At 52.9% G+C, this 22,254-nt stretch overlaps 2 protein-coding genes, 1 long non-coding RNA gene and 1 pseudogene across 4 annotated transcripts in view; 2 read left to right on the top strand and 2 right to left on the bottom strand.

Annotated features, from left to right (window-relative positions):
* Positions 1–4,560: 4,560 nt before the first annotated feature.
* Hoxc9 (homeobox C9) lies at positions 4,561–8,249 on the bottom strand. The gene is made up of 2 exons (XM_029566478.1): positions 7,158–8,249; positions 4,561–5,449 (listed from the first exon to the last, which is right to left on the bottom strand). The coding sequence occupies exons 1-2, from the start codon at positions 7,693–7,695 to the stop codon at positions 5,205–5,207; spliced, it is 783 nt and encodes a 260-aa protein (XP_029422338.1). The 5' UTR covers positions 7,696–8,249; the 3' UTR covers positions 4,561–5,204.
* On the top strand, positions 8,181–8,861 carry LOC115071390. Its single transcript, XR_003850474.1, has 2 exons — positions 8,181–8,309; positions 8,621–8,861. It is a non-coding gene; the product is annotated as an uncharacterized LOC115071390 (long non-coding RNA).
* Positions 8,862–11,916: 3,055 nt separating this feature from the next.
* LOC115071387 lies at positions 11,917–12,788 on the top strand (annotated as a pseudogene). Its single transcript, XR_003850471.1, has one exon. The product of XR_003850471.1 is annotated as an uncharacterized LOC115071387 (transcript).
* A 4,607-nt stretch (positions 12,789–17,395) lies between these two features.
* Hoxc10 (homeobox C10) overlaps positions 17,396–22,254 on the bottom strand; it is a 5,306-nt gene continuing 447 nt past the window's right edge. The window contains exons 2-3 of the mRNA XM_008838942.3: positions 21,568–22,172; positions 17,396–18,448 (exon numbers count right to left, since the gene is read on the bottom strand). Coding sequence (XP_008837164.1) covers positions 18,171–18,448; positions 21,568–22,172 — 883 coding nt within the window. The 3' untranslated portion in view covers positions 17,396–18,170. The remainder of the gene's footprint in view (positions 18,449–21,567; positions 22,173–22,254) is intronic.

Below are 22,254 nucleotides of genomic sequence, written 5' to 3'. Positions count from 1 at the left end.
TGGAAAAAAGAACCTTGGTCCATCAGCATCCTTCCTTGGCCAAAGTATCTATAGTTATTTGGGCTTAACACAGAGAGAAAGAGAAGGTATGAGAATCTCTCTCCTCTCTCTTTCTCTGTATGATGTGTTTATGAATGAAGATGAATAAGTAATTCTTCCTGTGTCCTCCTGCCATAGTGTGTGAGGCTGTTACACATAGGGCCACCCTGGAGCACATTAAGGACACACACACACACACACACGCATGCACACTGTGTACTATGCTGCTACCCTCTTAGCCTAAGACATCAAGCATGTGCTCATTTTACACTACTGTACATATTCCTGGAAGCAGCCTCATCATCTCACAGATTGGTACACACATGGGCACACCATGCTTGACAAACAGGTACATTTTCAGGTCTTTGCACAAAGAAAGAAATAAAGAGAAAGAAAGAAAGAAAGAAAGAAAGAAAGAAAGAAAGAAAGAAAGAAAGAAAGAAAGAAAGAGCAAGCTACCTGTTTCCCTTCCACATCCTGGGGTTTCAGGGTTGGATGAGAAAGGAGGTGGTTAGAAACCAGTTCTTTTCCTTCCCCTTCCCCATCCTACCCAGATCCCAGCTCTTGGGAACAGAGGAAAGAAGAGCAGTGTAGGACAGGCTAGGAGGAGCAGCACTCCCCTGTCCCTCTATTATCTAAATAATTATTGGGAAAATGGTCACTCTCAGCCAGATTCTTAGAGGCAATTGATTCACTGGTGTCCCAGTAAGAGACACTACCAGATCTTTTGCATTTAGGGGGATTCACCGTCATTTGACTTAGGAACTGCCCAAACTCTAAGACACATAGCTCTAGCCTTGAAGCAGCAGGAGGGAAGGGTCAGAGCAGGGTTGTGCCCAGGCTGTAGGCCTCTCCAGAGTCCAGAACAGTGGAAGGCACCCCAGAGCATCTCCGCCTGGACCAGAGGGTACTGCGTCCTAGACCCAAGTCTTCCTGATCTGAGAGTGCCTACACGGGGTGCAGAGCTGAACAGGATGGACTGTGGGTTCCCAGCACCTGGGTCACTGTGGACTGTCATAAATACTTTCTCTTCTCTTCCTGGAAGGAGGAGGCTCACAGGGCTAGAGCCACTCTGGGGCCTGTGCCTTATCTTTTAGGGGGTGGGGGTCTATTTCGACATTTTATGGTCCAGAAAAAAACCCTGCCACAGAGCTATTCTTCTGAGCTTTTGTGTCTTGGAATGCGACTGTCCCGAGTGTTTGCCGCCACCGCGCCTGCTCAGAGAACCCACCAGTTCGTTCCGCAAGCCCTGACCGGACTTGGTTTCCCCTCTGGAGGGCTTCTTTCTCGTTTATTTAATATATATCTATAGATATATAGATACTGCCTTTGCTTAATTTTGCTCCCAGTGTCTGGAAATAAAGGAAGTAACCGCAAGCAGTCATCCTCGCCGGGAGTCTCTGTCCCTCTCCCTGAGGCCTGCACCACCCTCTTAGGTACCACAGATTTATGTTCTTTCCTCCGGGTCATTCCGCCTTTTTGTGTTAATTACCCGCGGCCTGCTTCGCACTTATCTCCACAAGCGATTATTTTTGATGCCTGCCCTCTTTCACCTACCGAGCTCTCTGCCAGAGCGAGGGCCCATCTCCTGCTGCCACTAGCGAATTATTTACACCTCGCAGGTGAGAGGATTGATTTGCTCAGAGCCAGTGGGGCCGGGCGGGATCTAGGCGAGGGGCTTTCTGGCGGAGGCTCCCAGCCTGGCCTCAAATGTCAGTGGACCAGGCTGGCCGGGGACACCTCTGCCTCTAACATTGAGCAATAGCGCCACCTCGCGTCCATATGCTCCAATGCAGTCCAGCTGAGGAAATGCCAGCAGAGGTCTCGGGCTGGGCTGAAAGGTGGGAAGTTGGGAGCAAGGAGCTTCTAAACTAAGCTAAGGGGTGGGATTCCCAAGTAAGTAGTTGCCCTGGGACCTCCTGTTATTTGGTTTTGAAATAAACCTTGAAATAAACCTTGTAATAAACCTTGTGAAAGGTCTCACACTGTTCTACCGTTTTGTTACCCTCCCTGCTGGAATTGAGACATTGTGCAAAGGAATAGCCTCAATCTCCTCCTTCCAGGCGTTTTTCCTGCCTAGAAGCACCTCTGTGCACGCAGATACACCACCCAAAGCTCCCACGACCTCCTGCCCCCAGCGCGCACCCTAAAGCCCTCGTTCCTCTTACCCTGAGGCTGGCCCCGCACCGCCTATTCCGCCGCGCCGCCTGCAGGATTTTGGGGTGGGACTCTGACTTCCCCAGGCTGTTTGCCCCTGCTTACATGTAGCCCACCTCTCCCTCCCAGCCAGCGAAGTCCCGTTCGCCCTGGGCCATAGACAAAACATTCCTATAATCCGATTTCAAAGGAAAGAGTGTCCACCTTATTTAAACCATAAAACAATTAAGCCCAGACGTCTAGCCAGCTCCGCGCTGCTGTTTTGTTCGGCCCCATTCAGAATCCAGAGCAGAGAGACAAACAGGGCCATAAAAGTGGCATTTCTGGGCTGCGGAAATGTACCTATCCGCTGCCTTCCCAAGTGGAACAACCTTTAGGGTTTTGTGATTCCGACAAAGGAGCAGAGGAGAGGTGGGAGGGAGGATGAGGGGAGGAGGGCGTTTGTTAGCCCCTCCTGGCCTGCTTTCATTTCTCTCTCCAGATTTGTGTCGTGTGTGTTGTTTTAATTCATAAGTGGTAATGAATAAAATCTAATCTAATCCTGACACAGAGGCTGGAGGTTGGGACTGAACAGTGGGCGTACTACAAATACTCATTCTGCTCGAGGTCCTCCAAGCCCTGGGGCCCTCTTTCCTGCCGACTGCAAGGCTGGCTCAGGCCTGAAAGCTTCAGGAAGCAGGCCTCGCTGACCGACGCCAGAGGAGGCCACAGGGCCTTAGGAGCAGGGGCGGGGTGGAGGCCCGGAAACTGCGCCTGAGCTCAGGGACAGAAGCCGGCATCCTGGTGGTCCAGACCCAGGGAGAAAAGGGCATCTTGGCTTCCATCAAGTGTGGAACTTAGGCCAGAGTTACAGAAAACAGAAAGGCCAAAGGAAGAGTGAGAAAAAATAGAAAACTATAGGCAAAGCACCTTTGCAAAGAACCAAGAAAACAAAGCTTCTGGAGCTGGGAGAGAGGTCCCTTAAAGCAGGAAAGAGGGCCGTCGAATGTATCTATCAGCTGCAGTTAAGTCTGTTGTGTCTTAATTCACTCCCAGATACTAAGGAAACTTTCCCATCTTCTTCCAGTCCTCTAAATTGGAGTGGTTAATGGAAGGAGAGGATAGGAGATTCAAATAATGGGGCAGAGGCTGTTCCCACAGTGTCCACCAATCCTACTAGGGATGCTCTGGAGGCAACACATGTCTGGAGTCCCCAGTTATATTTTTTAGGTGGTGTCCTCTGAGTATTCAGAGTGACACCCTGTGTCCTTGGCAGAGTGGACAGCCTGAGATATTAAAGGACTATATTTCAAGCAGTCTGATTTTAATAGTTTCCAGATTGGGGGATTTCCTAGAAAGGGGGTGCTGGGCCGAGGCATACCTAGCAACTCTGCTTCTGATTAGCAGATGAACACTGCTAGCTCTAGAGAAGGAAGGTTCTAGAGAATGGTGTAGTGCAGCCAACTGGCCCCAACCAGGCTGTGACATTCATATGCCCACACCTTTGTACTTGGGGTCCAACAGCCACCGGGAAAGCACCTGGTTCCTGGTTAATCCCTAAGCGGCTTCCTTGGGGCCTGGCCTCCCCATCCCCTAGGGTACTGAAGCTGCTTAGTGTGACCCTAGTCACCCCCAATCAGCATTCAAACTAAACAGAGAGAGATGGAGAAAAAGAGAGGTAGAAGGAGAGGAGCTGGGAATGACTCAAGAAACTAAATTTCTGATTATATTGACTTTACTATTGTTTCCCCTCCCTTTTCATCTCTGCCTCCCTCCTTCTTTTCCTTTCTCTCTCCCCTCCCTTGTTTCTTTCTCTCTCCCTCCCTCCCTCTCCCTCTCTTTCAACCCTCAGTGGCTGCCCCCAGTGCCTATAACCAAGTGCTCCCTGAAGCCTGTGTGACCTCCGCCCCCCCCCCCAGCTGAATATCCCTGCCACTCTGCTTTTCCAGCCAACCCTGAAATCACTACAGTACCAATGCAACCAGGCAAGAATCCAGCCCGGGCCCTCACCCAGCACCCAACTTTCATCTTCACCTATCTCTTCTCTCCAATCTCATGTACTCATAAATTGTTACAATTAATTACAGCCAGAGAAAACCATTCATGCACACACACACCCCATCTAGCCACCAGGAAACTCATAAGCAGCCAGCCTGGTCAGGCACAAGCTAGGCCTTCACCTCAGCAGCCTCCACCCCTCCCCTAGAGCCCCCACCCCCTTACTCTGCCCCGCCAGGAAAGAAGCTGAAGAAGCTGAAGGCATTTGCCCTCCCAAGGTAGAGGGAGCCCACTTCTCTGGCTCCAGCCTCTCCTAGGGGATTTGAGCACTTGCCTGGGAGCTACAGGGAAGAGAAATAAGGAGGACTAGATGCAGTTGTTTCTTTTTTAAGTGACTTCAATATATTAACACAGAGCTGTTCTACCATAACAAACAGAAGCACGTTACAAGACGGTCGCTGGGGAGGGATGCTGGGGGTGAGAAGGAACACAGCTATATACACGCCTGAGGCACCAGCCTGCCTTCACCGCCCGACCTAGCCGGCAGCATGGTCCAGCCCTCGCCCCTCAGCTCCTGGGCTAGGAATCATCGTGTGTGTCTTTTTGTACGAAATCTGCACGCAGAATGCCCAAGGCCTGGGAAGGAATGACCCAGACCAAATATGATACAGAAAAAAAAAAGAGATGTAAAAGTATACCAATTCAAGTACTGACTTCTCAGAAGAAAAAAGGAAGAAAAAAATCACATTTGTGTGTGTCATTTATTTCGGTTGCGCTGGGGGAAGAGAACGCGGTTTCTCTCCTGCCTCCTCCTCGCTGGATAGAACTAACTCTAAAACACCAATTTCTCAACATTTAACCCTCCCACATCGCAAGAGTTTTCCTTTCCCCTTCCTTTTTGTCTTTTTAAGCCGATGGGCTTTTCTCTATCTTGCTCTTTCCTTTCGTGCTTTCTCCCGCCTGGGCTGGGGCATTTTTGTGGGGTTTTGTTTTTCCCTTGGCTGTGCCGAGGCAGCAGGCTGGGGCAAGGCTTAAGATTGCTCCTTGTCGGTTTTTTCTTTATTCATCTTTTTCATCTTCATCCTCCGGTTCTGAAACCAGATTTTGACCTGCCGCTCAGTGAGATTGAGAACCCGGGCCACCTCGTACCGACGGTCCCTGGTTAAATACATATTGAAGAGAAACTCCTTCTCCAGTTCCAGCGTCTGGTACTTGGTGTAGGGGCAGCGCTTCTTCCTCGTGGAGCGGGCGTGGATCCAGTTGGCCACGGGATTGCCTGGAGGGCCAAACACAGGCAAGGGTCAGTAGAGCCCCTTTCCAGCTCAGGACTTCTGTCACTCCACCCCCTGGCTTAGTTAAGATCCCCAAACCTAATAATTGAACCTGAATTTGGACAGGTTTTGCTTTGGGAATTTTCCCTTCCTTCTGTTGCATTCTGCCTCCTCCCTATTACCCCTCCCTCTTCAGTTTCCAGCACCTAAAACTGTAGGAAATCCGAAGCTATCAAAGCCCCCAAAGTCTGCTTCTCAGCTTCAAGAGTAGTAATTCGAGAATATCCTCATAAAAAGTCCAAATTCCCAACCGTTTCATAGGCCCATAAACGCTTCTCTCTCTTGTTTTTTATTTTTATAGCAAGGTCCCTCTCCTCCCCACCTCCCTCCTCCTCTGCCCCCTCCCATCCTCACAGCCCAGGACAAGTCCTGAAATTTCAGCATTTGTGCTCCTCATCCTCAGTCCCTAACCCTCACCTCTCTCTCCAATGCCCATCTTCAGCTCAGAGTTCAACCCTGCTGAGGCGAATTCTCAGGGTGATGCTGGGATAAGGAAAGCCTTTCTCTTCTCCTCAGAGCTGCTGGCCTTGGGGACAGGCTCCCCCATATCTTAGCCTCCCTGTTGGCCTCCAGTGCCCCCCTCCTGCCAGCCCCTGGTCAGGCTCTGCAGGAGACAAGCCTCCAATTTCAGGTTTATGGGAGTAGCTGAGGGCAAGCAGGGAAGTCTTCAGAGGGGTGTAATTAGGCCCTGGCCCCTTATAGGGCTAGAGGAAAGATTTCCTGAAGATTCCTCCTGGGGGTCCCCCTGACACTTCCTCATACCCAGGGGGCTGGCACCCCACCCCTGCTGTTTTTCCTTCCTTCCCTTTCTCTGACCCTGCAGCTCACACCTGCCCCCCACCTCCTCACCTAACCTAGCCAGCCCGTCTCTCCTGATTGGTGTGTGAGTGTGTGTGTGTGTGTGTGTGTGTGTGTGTGTGTGTGTGTGTGTGTGTGTGTGTGTGTGTGTGTGTAATTCTTAATCTGGAGAGATGCCTTCTTCTGTTCCATCCATATTCCTGACCTTCATTCCCAACTCTTTCTCCTGTGGACGCTGAAAAGTGGGTTCTCAAGTTTAAGGAGACTCGGACCTTAGTTCTCTCCCACTTATGCCTGGAAGTCCTGATCCAAGTTCCCAGGCTGTGGACCTCCAGATCCCTTCTCCTGGGGGAGACATCAATGGACCTTCTGTTTTATGAATCCCTAGTAAGGGGAAGAGCCCCATGCTAACTGCAAGGTAGGGAGAATTTTTCTCCCTGAGGTTATTTCCTCTGCTTCAGGAGTCCTCACCTCTGCCCTGTCCCATCTCCAACCACAAAATGAACCTCAGCCCTCTGCCAGCCCAGCCCCTGGCCCTGTTTTCATTTCTTCTAAAGTGACCAGAGAGCCAAAACAGCCTGGACTTGGAGGGGGGAACAGGGGTCTCCCTTCAAACCCAGCCCCTGGGTAAGAAGCCCTGTGGCCAGCCCTCTCCCAACCTGGCTGCCTGGGCCCCCTTCTCAGACCTTCCTGTGCCTGGAAGCTCCCCAAGGTAATTTGCTTTTATTGAGTCCTCGCCCCCTTGCCTCTCTCCCGCGCTCCCTGGCCGCTCCAAGGGGCTGTAATCCGCCTCCCCCCGCCTGTCCTCCCCTCCCCTCCCGGGCCGGTTGTAAAGGAAAATTGCTCCCAACTTACTGGGGTCCAGGTCGGCCTTCTCCTCTTTGTGCTTGCTGCCGGCGAGCGCGTCCGCCTCAGGCGAGGGCAGTGTCTGCGGGGCGCGGTCGCGCAGCTCCCCGGGAGAGCCGTACATGTAGTCCGGGTAGCTGCGGCCGTCGCCCGGGCCGCAGTCAGCACGGCGCCCGGGGTAGGCGTCCGGCTTGAGGGCGTAGTGACGGCCCCCGGCGGGGAAGCTGGGGAAGGAGACGGCGCCGGACAGCGGCTCGAGCCAAGTCCGCATGTAGCGCGTGTCGGCGCCGAGGTGGGGCTGGGGGCCGTACGGGTGATAGACCACGGACGACTGCGAGGGCACGGGCGCCCACGACGTGCTGAACACGGCCGGCTTGGGCGCGAAGCTACAGGACGGAAAATCGCTACAGTCCGGCACCAAGCCGCTGGGTCTGGCGGCGGCCGGGTGAGCCCCAGTGGCCGGAAACCTGGACGCTAGGAGGTCTTCATTGTCGTGAGAGATGAGCGAGTCCACGTAATAGTTACTGATGGGCCCCGTCGCCGACATCGTAACGGGGTTTTACATACATAAGATTATTGTATGAACTGTATATGTACTTTTTATCTGCTCACAGAACAATCAAGGCAGGTAATTATTTTTCCAGCCTTTTCCCGGCAGCTCATTGGTTCCCCAGCCCCCACGTGATCGTATTTACCCAAAAATACGGCGCGGATCAATGCGCAGGGGCTTTTTTTCCCCTTGCTTTCCAACCCCCCACCCCCTTCTCTCTGCTGATCCCCGCGACCTGCGTTTTCCTGGGGGTCTGCCACTCTGGACCCAAGGCGCCGGCCAACCCCTCCCAGGACGACCCGTAGCTCATCAGGGAACCCCCCCCTTGTCCATGTGCAACCATAAGCAGATGGCTCCCCCCTACCATGAGGATTTTTTTTTGAACAGGGTGAAAAAGCCAGTCCCAGAAGCCAGGGTTCCCGGACCCCCAGGGCTGAGCTGGGCGCGGGAGACCCACAGGGGCGGGGAGGCCGGCCGAGGTAGGTGGAGGAACTATTTCTTGACGTAATCTGTCTCTGTCGGCCCCGACGCTCCCGCAGTCTCTGAGTGAGCCAAGATCAGCGATTGTCAGTTCAGAACGTGGCTTTTAAAAATGCGTTTTTAAATACTGTGTATGTATGTATTTCTTTCAGGAGCAGCAGCAGCAGCAGCGGCGAGGGAGGGAGGGAGGGTGGGAGGGGACTGAACAAGCTGGGGATGGAGGGAGGGAAGGAGGGAAAGGGGAGAGTCCTTCTGCCACTGGTCAGCTCAGCCCCCCAAATCTAGGGTAGGGGAAACTTGGGGAAGGTGATCTGTGGGTGGGAGGGGTAGAACTTGGGGATCTCACACACCTTTGTCATCAGTCTCTGAAGTCTTTTCGCGTTGGCACAGATATACAAGGCGCCTTTATTTTAAATTTATTGTCTTTATGTTTCTTTGCTAGGTTGAAGAAGTGGAGGAGAGATCGACAGAACTTAACTGGGGCATCCCCATCCGGTCTGCCTGCTCACCCTTCTCTGCCCCCCATGTCCATTTCTGCGACACTCTTCCCCCCCAAAAAAGAAGTCTCTCGGAGGTTCTGTCTGCAGAGAGCCAGGGTGAGAGCAGACAAGGCGAAAGAGCGACCTCGGTCGTGGGCAAGTAGCTTGTTTTTACATCCTTCAATAAAATTTTTATGAGGATCATTTGATTGTTCATAAATGTGTCTTTCATTAAATAAAATTGTAAGCTGTTTTTGGAACAGGGAAAAAGCAATGTAGGCAAGGGAGAAAGCAGTTTCTTTGAGGTCGGATGCAGGAATTCAGGAGGGGGCAGTGTGATTGCTGGAAAATATCTGACAACTTGGATTACACCCTCCCCAGAAGTTAATTGCTACCCTCCCCCTTGAATTTGGGGTTTGTTGCACAGCCTAGGCTTTCCAGCATACTGCCTGCCCCACAGTGGTTTAGGAAATAGAGGGCTGTAGGAAGGGAGAAAAATCCTCAGTATGGGTGCAGGAGAGGGGGAAGGGAGGTTGGATGAGGGAGGGGGAGAGGGGTTGCAGGTGACGTCCCAGCGACACGGTGCACCTAGGCAGGACCAAATGAGTCTGAAGGAAGAGTGCAGTCTCAGGGTCAGGGGGAAGAGTCTGCGCAAAGGGGAAACAGGAGCTGAGGCTAGGATGCTGCCTCAGAAGGCTGCAGAGCAGTTTCCCAGACCCAGGCACCCCTGCCTTCTTCCCCTCTCCTGTCCCCAGGACCAGATCAAACGCCAAGGAGCAGCTTTTCTCTCACATCTCTGTCCTCTAACTCATCCAAGGTAGATAAGGGCTGGACAGGGTGGTATATATATATTGGGGGGGGCAAGAAAGTTGGGGAGAGGGTACAGCTGCTGCCCTTCCTACAGGCTCAAGCAAGGCAGGACCCTCCCCAATTCTGACTCCCCCTCCCTCTGGCTCTCTGCTTTTTGGTCTATCAAGGCTGGGATTTTGAGGCATGGGGTGGGGGGGGGGCAGGGAAGTGTCTGGTTGAAGAGAGGCACTGGGGCCTCAGAGTAATCCTCCTCAACTCAGACTGCTTTCTCCTTTGGGCTTGACTAGCTGGAAAGCCCAAATAACAACAAGAAACAGAGTATCTCTTTGGCCTTGATGTAGTCAGGTTAGCTGTCAATCAAAAAATCTCCCTCACTAGTTCAAGAAAAAGACAGGAGGTTCCAGTCGCTCCGCGGAGGCTTTCTCCAAATCGCCAGCGTGGTCAGCACCTCCCCCTGCCTGGGTGTCTGGGGACCCGCCTGGCTCTTGGAAGGCTGCTGGCAGCGGTGAGCAGAGACAAGTAGTCTTCAGCGGGGCCCTGGGGCCAGACTGCGACCAAGGACATCAAGGGATAGAGCCTAAGAGAGACTGAGCCTGAGACAGGCCAATTTAAACAGTAGCCAGGCCCGAGGAAGGAAAGATAGAAACGGAGGGTTAGGATAAAGAAGAGGAAAGGGTGAATTAAAGGAAAGAAGGCGGGCAAGATAAAAGGAGATAGGAGAGCGGGGAAAGGAAGAGGCGCGGAGAGCAAGGGAGGAACCGGGAGCAAGCCGCAGGCAGGACAGGACAGAACTGGCGGAGCAGCCGTGGCATTGTGCAGTTTGCTTGCCGGGCCTTTGCCGCGGGACCGCTCCGGGCGCGGCGGCCACTTCTGTCTGGACACAAAGGAGGAGGAGGACTCCTCTCCTGCCCCTCCTGAGGGACCTGCTCTTGTGGGTATACCAGACTTCCGGGATACAGACTCCCATCTTAGCCCCACGGCGGCTCAGGGCCAGGGACTGAACCACGGTCCAGTCAAAGAGTAAGAAACGAGGGAAGAGACCTCAAGCCTGCCCTTCCTTTACATCTTTGCCAGGAGACAGGGCCTGTCTGCCCCCACCTCAGCTGTTCTAAGGGAAGTCCTTAAGGGTCCTCTCCGATGGGCCTCTGCTGTTTGGGAGAGCCCCTCATATAGACATCTTGGCTGCAATGAGACACTCCCTTTTCTTCTTCCCTCCTTGATCACTGCTTTCTTTTCAACTCTTGAGCCGCCTGCACACCCAGCCTGCCTACATAGTGGAGGCAGCAGCAGCCTGGCAGCCAGGAGCACCATCCAGGGATCCCTGCAGCCATCAAATTTCCTCTAAGCCAAAGACATTGTGGCCTTCCCTTCCTTTTGGGAACAGGAACTCCAGACCCTCCCCACTCAGGCATAGCTGTGGATCAGGAAGCAGGTCTCACCCACAGCCCCCTCCTGGCCAATGCCCCGTTCTCCCTATGCCTGATGGAGAGAGAGAGAGGCAGCCTTGGGGGGGGGGGTCTGACAGAGACTGGGAGTCCAGAGTCCACTAGGTCCTGGTCCTGCAGGTTCAACAACTGCCTGTGGGTTGTGGTACCCATTCTCCACATTTGGAAGCAGAATGGCAGGTCAGGACTATGCAGTGGGCTTTCAGGTTTCCCCTAAATCCCAGCCTGTAGATGTAGGGGTGCAAGGATCTAGGGATACCAAGGAGGGGGATCTGCTCTTCCTGGGGTTCAGTTACTCCTGCTGAATCTCCTACCCTATTCCAAGACTCCCTCTCACCCACATCACACCACTCCTTTCAGTTTTCCTGAGCACACTGTGGCATCCTGAATGACCTGAGGATTCCCTGTTGAGGAGGGGGAACCCTAGCTCTAACTGATGGGTGGGTATTCACTCCACTTGGGTACTTAGTGGTCACATCTTCACATCTCACCCCCAATAGATTTCAGTGGGCACAGCAGTGCCCCTTGAGAGGAGAGGCACCCTTACTCTTTATCACCTCAAACCTGGACAAGTGAGACCACAACCAAGCCAGCATGGTGGGAAGGACAGACAGATAGGTTGGAGGCATCACCAGCCTCCTCCTGCGAGCGTCTCCCTTTTAATGATTTAAATTCCCTGCGGTTCAATCCACACCGTCAAGTTCGGATTAAATTTAAAACAGGCTTTTCCCGGTGCCCCCGGCGGGCCATCCCATCCGCCACAGGCTGGGAGCCTGCTCTATGCTCCTCTGCACTCGCCCAGGACCGAGGAGGCTCGGCTCCGTTTGCTTTCATTTTCCTTCTGCCCCCGAAATGGGCTCATTTCACCTCTCCGCTGCCCTCTCCCCTTCCCCGCCCCCTCCCTGGTTCCTTCTACTTTCCCCCCTTCTCTCTTGATCCCTCTTTGTTGGGCACACACACACACACACACACACACACACACACACACACACACTCCTAGCTAAGGCCTGCGCTGGAAGCAGAAATTGAGCTCTCCTGCCTGCCTCGAGGAGACCCGCGTCCTACTCCCACCCCAGGTGGGTATCTGGGATCCCAGCACACCAGGAGCCAGGCCCCCAAGCTCAGCAAGAATGAAACCCCCAGGGCCTGTGAACATGGTCCTCTCAACGCCATGGCTTGCCTGGCCTGCATTCGCGCCGGCGCCCCCGCCCTGCCGCTCCGCAGCAAACGGGGCCATTTCCGGCTCCCCCAGCACGGTCTGGCTTTCCAGCCTAGGGAGTGGCTGGAGGGGGAGCCGCCCCAGAACCCGGGCTGCGCTATGCTCCGAACCTCAGTGGCCCTGAGCACGTTGTTACCTGATCTTTTGTGTGATGTATGTGTCGCAAGGAAATTTGCAGTGACTTTGGAGCCCAGACTGAGGAAGCGGAGGTGGCGAAAGGAGAGACAATACAGGCTCGAAGTACAATTAAGGGGCCCGAGCCGCTGGTCTCTCCCCCCGCCCTCCCTGCCCGACTGGGAGGTGTCTAGCCTCAAACATCTCTGGGCGACTCGCAAACCTGGTGCCGGAAACTCAGCCCGTGGCCGAGGGAGCCAGAAGACTCCTCATCCAGAAAACAGGAGGAAAGACCCTTTCCAACTTGGGGTGCCATAGCCAGCCCCGCCGAGTTGCAGAGAATCCAATGAATGAAAGTACACATTCCGACGACGAATTTCCCCAAATTTTCTCAGCCTCCGGAAGGAGAGCCCAGGGATTTGGGAAGTCTCAGACAGACAGGCAAGCCGTGTCTCCCAAGGCAGACAGACTCACAACATGAGTGTGAGGCTGAAATCACACACAGGTTCAACATCCCAAGGCCTCCTACCCAGGCCCGGCGGACGCCGGTCTCCCTACCTTCGCTCCCGCCAGGGCCTCGGGCCCAGAAGACTCGGTCCCTCTGGCTTGGTCCAATCCCGCCTGGGGAAGCCTTCCTTACCTGCTCCTCGGCTCCCCACGGCCACAGATGCAGGGCAGCCGCCTCCCGCCCGGGGAGGGAAGCCCTGGCCACCGCAGCCGCCGCCACCCTCCCTCCTTCCCTCCCTCCCTTCTTCCTTCGCCCTCCCTCCCTCCCTCCCGCGCTGCCGCTCGCAGGGCCCTCCCGCGGGCAACCTGCTCTGGACCAAATCCAGGTGTCTCCGAAAGAAAAAAGAAAAAGAAAAGACCCATAACAGCATTTATTTCCATGCTCTGATCTCTGGTCGGCCTCAGCCTAGACATCCGAGACCCAGCCCAGCATCCACAGAGGTGTGCGGGGCCTGCCACGAGGACCGCTGCGCCCGGCGCACAGCACGCTCCACACTCCCGGCCGCCGCCCCCCCTCCCCGGCAGCCCAAGCACCCAACAGACCTCAAGGTCCTTCCTACAGACTCAACATCCGGTTGCTCGCCTCGCGGCTGACCGCAGTCCCGGAGCCCGCTCTGCTCCGTCTGCGGCTGAAGTCCACACACAATCCACCTTGTCGGTGCTCTGGAGCCCTCGGCCCGGACACCCCCTCTAAGCCAGCCGCCCGCTGGGCTACACTTGGGCTGCGGTGGGCCCGAAACTTCAAACGTCGACCCCTGCACGGGACCCACACAAAGCTCTGCATGCTGGCCTTCCTATCCATAGCCCCCCCAGTTCCCGGCAGCCGCCTTTCTTTCCCGTCACCTGTTCCCAAGAAGGGTTGCGTCTCCGAGCGAGTGAGCTGAGGCAAGGCGGACGGCTGGGGTGAGATCCCAGGGAGGCCAGCAGATTATACGGGATGAACCTGAGTCCCCCGCTGCCAGCGAGACATCTCAGAAACCAAGGCTCTCCTTTGCGAGCTCTTGCCTTTTCCCTCCTTCTCCCGCAAGTCTCAAACACACGCCGAGAGTTCAGCTCTATAAATCCTGCTCCTCTTTCCCATATCATAATTAAAAAAAACCAGTAGGGGAGGTTTTAACTTTTATTGCGATTTCTAGAGTTGGGCTGTGGAGCATATATTAAGTTTACGCGTATGTGCTCTCGGCGGGGAGGGTCCTTTAAGAAATAAAAATCCATCTTAATATCCACAGACTAGGGAGATAATTTTTCCCTCCTCTTCACGCTGTTCCTTCTGAAGACTCCCTTCCAGCGAAGCGAATAAATAATTACCATCGCCTTAGCCATGATCCACAGGCCCTGAGCGTACTCTGACCATCAGACTGGCCCTCACCTTGGCCCTATAAGACCTTGCTCCAGTCCTCCTGATCTAGGGGGGAGAATGCCCTGACCCCTAGCTCTGTGGCCACCTCCATTAAGCCCACCAGCTTTGAAATGGAAATTGAGGCAAAGGGAGGCAAGGCATCAAAGTCCTGGATTGGTGAATTTCGGCCCATCGGGGAGACTTTTCTTAAGCCAAGTGCTCTTGTGCACCCTGCTCCTGCCGAGGCTCTCTTTACCTCAGCTGGCTGTACACCTGGGGAGTCTAAAGACTCAAGAGACTGCTGGGGGCTCCCAACCCAGGGAATCCCCTTGCATGCCTCCCACCAGCTGGTCTGCCTTTCTGGAAACCTCTCCATTTCCCTGGGAGCCATAGAGATTTGAATACTTCTCTCTAAGGGATTTTTTTTCTCCCACAAAAGGATGGGGGACAGAATGACAATTCAGTTGGAGAGGGGAAGACTCTATTCCTATTTTCTCCTCCAATGTCCATGGGAGATCAAAATAAATCAGAGAGATAGAAATAGACCTACATTCATGCAAGGTCACATCTATTTCCCTCAGCACACCATGTTGAGAATATAAAATTCTCCATGATGTTTTGTAAGAGACTTGATTTTATTCCCTGTTTGAAAGCTTATGTTTTCATAATCATAATTATTCCAAAATAAGAGGCCCAAGAATCTGCCCTCCTTTTTGGTTTCCCCTTTCCAGTATCTCTGAGAACAGAGGTGTCCCCCAGTTCTCTCAGACCCCTCCCCCCATTTTTCTCTGAAGGCAAAGAAACCTCTTTTGAAATCCTTCTCCCTAGAAAGCACAGCCAGAACTGAGGAACCTCAGGGAGACACAGTGGAGGAGCCCTGCAAAGTTTCTCATTGCTTAGATCTTTCTCTGTCCCTTCCCCTCCTGGCATTAGCCAGCAGCCTTCCCAACAAGATGGTAATGGTGGGCACTGGCAGTTTCTGTTTACCCAGACATTTCTACAGAATACAAGGACAGGCAAATGCCTAACAGCCACAGACTAGCAGCCACATAGATAGACCAAGGCCTACTGGCAACAGGCAGCTAGAGAGATCACAGCTGGGTTTTGGCCCTGATGATTCTCAAGAGGGTGTGTTCAGAAGGCTTCTACTTGGACTTGTGGCTCTCCTCTAACCTACTTACTCCCCACATATGTCCGTCCCCTGGAGATGGAACTATAGAGAGGAAGAGGAGAGCATTGGGCTCTCTCTTAGAGTTCTACAACTCTTGGAACATCAAGGGACCCACCTTTCTAAGGAGCATTGCTGTCTCTTTAGAGGTGGCAGGGAGAGACCACTCTAGAGACTCCCTTCTCTTTCCTGGAGCTCCTGGCTTTCTAATGACTCTGCCCCACCCTGCTACCTAACTGAGCTGGTCCATCAGGCCAAACTCAAACTCCTGAATTTCCTTGGAATTGGCTAGACCTTCTTTGTCTCCATCAGCTGAGCCTAGGAGACAATAGCTAAAACTCCTCTCCCTCAGTAGCAGAGATTGGGATAGGCTGAGGAGGTGATGGCCGACAGCAGGGTTCCCCAGACTTGCCCCAAGGCAGCTACTCACAGCCACATCTCCTCAGTCTGGACCCACTTTACTCTATATGGGAGGGGCTGTGGGGCAGTTCCACTGGGGAGGGGACAGTCAAGAGGGGGTGGATTGGGGCCCTCGACGAAAACCGACTGATGTAACTCAGGCAGTTTCTTGTTGCCGAGTTCAAAACTCAATCCCAACAACATGAAACTACCTAAGCCACAGATCAGCTGAGCAAGCAGGGCAGGAGTTTCGGGCTTTGTATCTATCCATAGGAGAAGGGAAGGGGCTTGAGGAAGGAAGAAATTCAGCCCCATCCTGCTTTCTGCCCTCACAACCTCTCTAAGGACTAAAGAGTAGATTCTGGGTGACTGGGCAGGCAGAGGGTCTCTCTCATTGCCTTATTAGTTTCCGGTATAAGCAAATAGCACTGGAAAATCTGGTGAAATGGGACACTAGCGGCCAAATCCCTGCCCCACCCCACCCCCAGCACTGCAGTCGGGCTATTCCCCTGCATCTGGCCCTGGCCCTAGGGGAAGCTGGAGTATCCTTCCACTCCAGAGCTGGGTCCCGTGTCTTGTCCATCTGGCTCTCCTGGGCTCTCCTTACAGACTCTCTGAGCCTCTTTCTGTCTTAGGCTTCTCAGCAAATATGGGTGGCTGAACCACAGCCCCTGGGCTCTGGGGCTACTTCCAATCAGACCACTTGTCCTGGCAAAGCCCTACTGCTAGGGAACACCAAGGACCAAGAGTGTGGAAGAGGCTCACACCCACACCAGCAAAAGGCAGGAAAACCTAAGCTTCAAGCTCCAACCCTCTCTACCTCCCCAAACATGCAACCGGGCTGAGAGACACCTAGACTGCTGTGTGAACCTCCAGGCGACCCTGAGTGCCTGCAGAGATAAAGAAGCCAAAACCACCAATTTACCCCTTTAACCATCGAACCCCACTGCAATGGGCCAGGGAGGGGAGGAGAAGGAGCTCACAGTCCCTGCCCTTCACTGTCAGGCGCTACAAGGCAAGCCGCGGCTCTCAGCAAACACAAATGCCTGAAACATCTTCCTCCCGGGCAGAGCCCGCTGCTCGCCAGGCACCTGGGGACACCACCAGTCCTCACTCCGCAGCCAAGAGAAGAGCAAGAAATCGCTTCTCCTACCTTGTCGCCGCCTCCTCCTCCAGCTGCTGCCGCGCTTCTGTTAGCTGCTGTCGAGGGTGGGGGCTGAGCTCCTAGTGCCCCTCCGGTGGTTAAGTTTATTCCTCAGTTTAGATGGGTGGGGGGCTCTTAGGGTGCCCCCCAGAAGCAGTGGGGGTGCACCCAGCTCAGTACTGAAGGCAATCAGATCCGTCTGCTCCTCAAGATTGCAGTTTGCTCTCTGCCTCTTTCCCTCCTCCAGTCACCTTTAAATGCATCTTTTACTGCAGCACCACATTATATTTGCAGATCATAAAATCCACCTCTCGCGCGCACCAAGACCGTCCTGACATTACTGTTTTATGACCTTGACTTATTGTGGTCACCTGGATAATATTTAAATCAACGTTATGGTCTCTCACTTACATTAAACCCGCCAAGAGACATTCTAGAAAGGCTGTAGGAGATGAGTCAAACACAAAACACACAGATCCACACTCTTAGCTTCTTTGGGGGAGGGAGTGTCGCTAAAAAAACACTAAAAACAAAAAAACCACCCATTTGAGGATTCAGATTCTGGAAATTTATTAGGATTTTTTTCTCCATTAAGGAAGCCACATGCAAAAGATACAACATACAGAATATCTTTAAATAACACAACTCCCAGACTGGGGCAGGGCAATGGGGAGCATTCTGTCTCCACTTTGCTATGATCTATTTTCAATTTTTTGTTTTCCTGGATGGAATTTCTAAGATGTTAGTGGATGGGAGATACAGGAGTGCTGGGAGGGGTGCGAGAAAGCAGAAAGCATGACAGATACAAGACTTCAAGCATATTCTCAGAGAGACTGGGCAGTAAAGACACCAAGAGGGTTTGGTAGAGATGCTGGGTGCTGTGACAAACACACAAATACTAGTCGAACTTTCAAAAACATCTATTATTCTAAGGGGGAAATGCAGCTAGGAAGGAGCGATTCTGACTGTGCTCTGCAAGGTTACAGACCGTCTCTGGTCGATCTCCCCCCCTTTCTCCTATAATCGGGTGGATTCGATCTTAACTTTCCATAGAGAACAGAATGCTGTGTGTGAGTGCAGTGCGAGGGTGAGTGAGGAGTTGACACACACACCAGCCACACTCCCACCCGACTATAAGGGCACACACAACACCCCATACCCCAGCACCCCGTTTCTCATGCTTTAGGTGGAAGTATCCTTGAAGCACGAACCATAGGTTCCTTGGAAGGAGAGTCTGAGGTCTTTGCCTTTTTTTTTGGAGGCGCGTTGCATTTATACTCAGGGAGGGAAAAAAAAATATATCACCAGGCACAAAGGGAGGAGGGGCGGGGAAAGGAGAGATCCGGAGGGGGAGGGGAGGACGCTAGCTCAGGTGAAATTAAAATTGGAGGTCAGTTCCCGGATCCGATTTTCTCGGTTCATTTTCTTGAGTTTCATTCTGCGATTTTGAAACCAGATTTTGACTTGTCTGTCTGTAAGGTTAATGGTCTTGCTAATCTCCAGGCGGCGCTCTCGCGTCAAATACATATTGAACAGAAATTCTTTCTCCAATTCCAGCGTCTGGTGTTTAGTATAGGGACACCTCTTCTTCCTTCCGCTCTTTGCTGTCAGCCAATTTCCTGTGGTGTTTTCTGCCTTTATCTCCTCTGTTAAAAATAACATTATTTACATAAGTATCCCTGGAAAAAGCAAACCCTCACTACAGCTTTTGCCAGCTTGCTGGCTGGGTGGACAGGCGTGGGGGATTGGGTTCTGAGCACAGGGTAGCTGCTCTTGGGCCCAGGCCTAGCCATTGGGGGGGGAGTCCTCTTGGGCTCAGGGCTTTTGGAATTTCTTAGGGGATCTAGACTCAGGGAGAAAGGGAGAAAGGTTTTTGCCTTTGAAGGATTTATTGAATTTAATCAAGCCCACCTTAACCTAACAGATCCTGAGTATTCTAGTTTTTTCCTATCTTGCTGATTCTGGTGGGTGCCTTAAACCTCTCCAGGCTTTTTCCTCAGCTCTGTTCTACTCTGGCTGTAGAAAAATTCAGCCAGACAGAAAAGTATCTTCCAGGCTCCCAAATGTAAAGTCCACCCCACAGCCTAGGATCATTTCCCAGAGAGCTTTGACCCCTTTCAACTCTGTGGAGGGATTCTGTCCCTGTCTTTGCAACTAGAGACACTGCAACAGTCAGTCGCTGCACTAGGCCCCCAGCTCTTATTCCCACCTGAGTTGCCATGGGATGACTCTGCCCCATTAGACCTCCCCTTTGACACCCCTATCTCATCTAGCTGTCTGCTTCAGGTATAGCAGGTAGAGCAAGGAAGCTTGTTCAAGCAGCAGAGGTCAGGGGCAATGCTCTGGGGCCTGCTGAGAAATCCTCAGACAACTTCCCTGGCCAGAGGACCTAAGGTCAAGAGAGGGAGGCATCCGGAGGCATTACTGTCTCCTAGAAATCTTGTGTAGGTAGGTGTGTGTGCTTTCAAGCACAGGTGTACTTCTGCAGAGATACACACACACACCTATACATCTGTGTACACAGAGGCATATGGATAAATGCCTACCTGTGTGAGGAGATGCTGTGATGTATGTATTTCCATTATCTTATTGATAGTTCCTGTCCTTGGTACATATTCTTACTGAAATGGACTAGCCTGGCTTTTCAGGGATCAGAAGGGAACTTGGCCATCTTTTCAAGGTAAAAATACAGAGTCCAAAGACTAGAGAAAGGATACACAGGAAATAACTATGCAATAGCTCTATGCACCCTGTACTCTCTCCCGCTTATATCAGGGGAAGCTCCTGGGGTCCTGGATTTTATCTTGATTGGTGGTGAGCAAGGCTCCCTAGGGCTGGTAGGAAACAGCAGGAAAAAAAAATGCAAACTTGAAGCTGCAGTCTAGAAAATGTCAATGTCTATAATTATTCTCCAATCTCTGCACCTGCAGCTCTCTGCCAAACTGTTTACAGTCTCTCCACATCTAACTCTACACTGTTTATTTTTTATTGGAGTTGTTGGATTTTAGGGGGAGGAAAGAAATTACAAACGGAATTTAGCCAAAAGCTCTTTTGCCTCTGGCCTGGTGGAGATGCCAAAAAGGGGCAGGAGGAAAAGAGAGAACTTAATTTAAGTGCAGTCCATAGAGGTTAGTTTGGAGTAAGAGGGCTTAGATTGTTGGGGGACAGCAAGGAGAGAAGGGGAAGTCTATTAGAGTGGGTGTAGTTTGCCTTTAGGAGGTAGACCTACTAACCTTGACTTTGCTTTTGGTATGGCTATAGCACAGTTTTTTCTACCCTAGTCCTACACCCCAATCCAGGTCAGGGTTTATGGTGGGGGATAAAATTAAACCTTCATACTGCACATGAGAAACAAGGAAGGCTTCAGGCTTCACGTGTGCCTTCCGGGGGCTTCATTCTCATCTTCATAGGCACAGCCCGATCATCTTCTGGTCAGGGTCTCTGAGGACTGATCTGCTAAGGCCATCTTTGCAGAGCAGACCCAAGAGGGTAAGGCTGTGCCCTTGCGCACCAAAAGAGTGCACGGGCATGTGTGAGTATAAGGAACATAAGAGAGGGTGTGTGTATGTGTGAATGTGACACAGGTCACTGTCAGGCATGCATGTGCAGTCCCAGCCACTTACAAAGCCCACAAGGTCCAGCTGCCTCCAGTCCACTCCACTGTCAATATTTCATCTACTTTCCCACCCTATGCACCCCCTCATAGATTACTGGCAGGAGCCAGTATCTTGGGGAGTAGGGGCTTTTTGCCCCAACTTTTCTGGGAAAGTCATTCCCCTCAGCATTCTAACCCTGATTGTTTCCTCTGCATTCTTTGCCCAGATGGAAGTGAAAAGGCCCAGAAAATCCCAGTTCCTACAGAAGAAATGAATCTTGAACCCTGAGCTTGAACTCTGACTAGGCTTTCTCTCTTCAAGCAAAATCACAATGCAATCTACCCAAAGCCACACTCCCTTTCAGGAGTAAACCGCTTGCCACGCACACAGAAAATTTCCAACCGCTCATTTATAAGATGCTTTTGGAAACCAATGGGAAAAATGTGATTTAGCTAGAAAAAAACAAGAAAAGGAAAAAGCTAAATAGAAGAGACAAATTAAAACATTCCAAATGCCCTGATCCAAAGCCACATCTCCAAGCCAAGCATCTGGTGGAGGGAGGGATGTGGCGGGCAGCCCTTCACCTCCACCTCTTCCGGCCTCAGCCTAGCTGCCCAAGGCCCCCGCGGAGCCAGAAACCGCAGGAGTCCAAACTGCACGCACAAATCAGACCCACAAACAACAAATTGCGTCTAGTAAGAAACATTTTCCAACTAGGAAAATACGCTAAAGAGAAATTCTTCATTCTTCTAAGCCTTTCCTAGTGACTGGCCCAAGGATCGCCATTTTAAGCTTTTTGTGAGCCTTTGACCTGAGTTGGAGACATCAGCCCCCAGGACACCCGCACTGAAAAAGCAAACCAAAGCCAGCATGCGCCTAGGAGTGGCCACCGGTCCTGCGCAACACAGGGTGCCTGCAGGCTGCTGTATTGCGCACCTCCCCCGCCTAAGCACCCAAGGGCCGGGCTGGCCAGGCACCTCCAAGTCGCCTATACCTTCCCCAGCTAAATGACGCGCCACCAGCCTGGAGCTCAGCAAACATGAGCCGCAAACTGGGGTCATTTCCGAGACCTCGGGTTTCCTAGGCCTCAGCTCAACCCTCTCCCATACCACCCCACCCCAGTCCTGGCCACGAAGACCCAGCCAGGCCCGCGGCCCAGGCGGCCTTACCTTTCGCTTCGTTATCCGAGGTGTCCGGGCTGGAGTCGCCGGTCTTGACCCGTTCCTTTTCGTTCTCCGAGGGGCTGCCTTTTGGGCCCGCCAGGCTTTGCTCCGTCTTGATCTCATTGGGGCTGGGGGTCTGGCTGTCGGACTTGGGGGTTTCAGGGAAACTCACTTTGCCCCCAAGCTGAGGAGATTCCAGATGTTCTGCGCGCGGGTTGAGACTGGCCCTCTGCTCAAAAGGGGCTTCGAAGTCGTTGGCCCCGGCACAGTGGGACGTTTTGTCCAGCGCCGAGTAGCTCGGGCTGGCGCGGTAGTAGCTGGGCACAGGCACCTCGTGCTCCCCGAGGCAGGACTCCGGCAGGGGGTGGGAGTAGAGGGCTGCCTCGGGGCCACTTTTCGACCGCTTCTCTGCACTGTACATGCAGCAAACATTCTCCTCCTTGACACTAGGTGGATAGGAGCAAGAGGACAGCGGCCTGCCAACAGGTTGTTCCAGGCGGTAGGCGGCTTTGGGGTCGCCCCAGGAGTCCAGCTGCGAGAGGTAGGACGGGTAGGTGTTGAGGGCAAGGTTGGGGCTGCCGCCCTCGTCCCTCTTGGAGAGCGAGGGCGCGGGCCCGCAGCCCCTCATCACCCCGCCGTTGAAGTCACTCCCCGAATGCATATACAATCCTGCGCTCCGGGCTTAGCGCTCTC

The sequence above is a fragment of the Nannospalax galili genome, unplaced genomic scaffold (genome assembly GCF_000622305.1).
Source record: "Nannospalax galili isolate Female #2095 unplaced genomic scaffold, S.galili_v1.0 scaffold251, whole genome shotgun sequence".
NCBI lineage: Eukaryota > Metazoa > Chordata > Mammalia > Rodentia > Spalacidae > Nannospalax > Nannospalax galili.
This window is presented reverse-complemented; position numbering and strand designations above follow the sequence as displayed.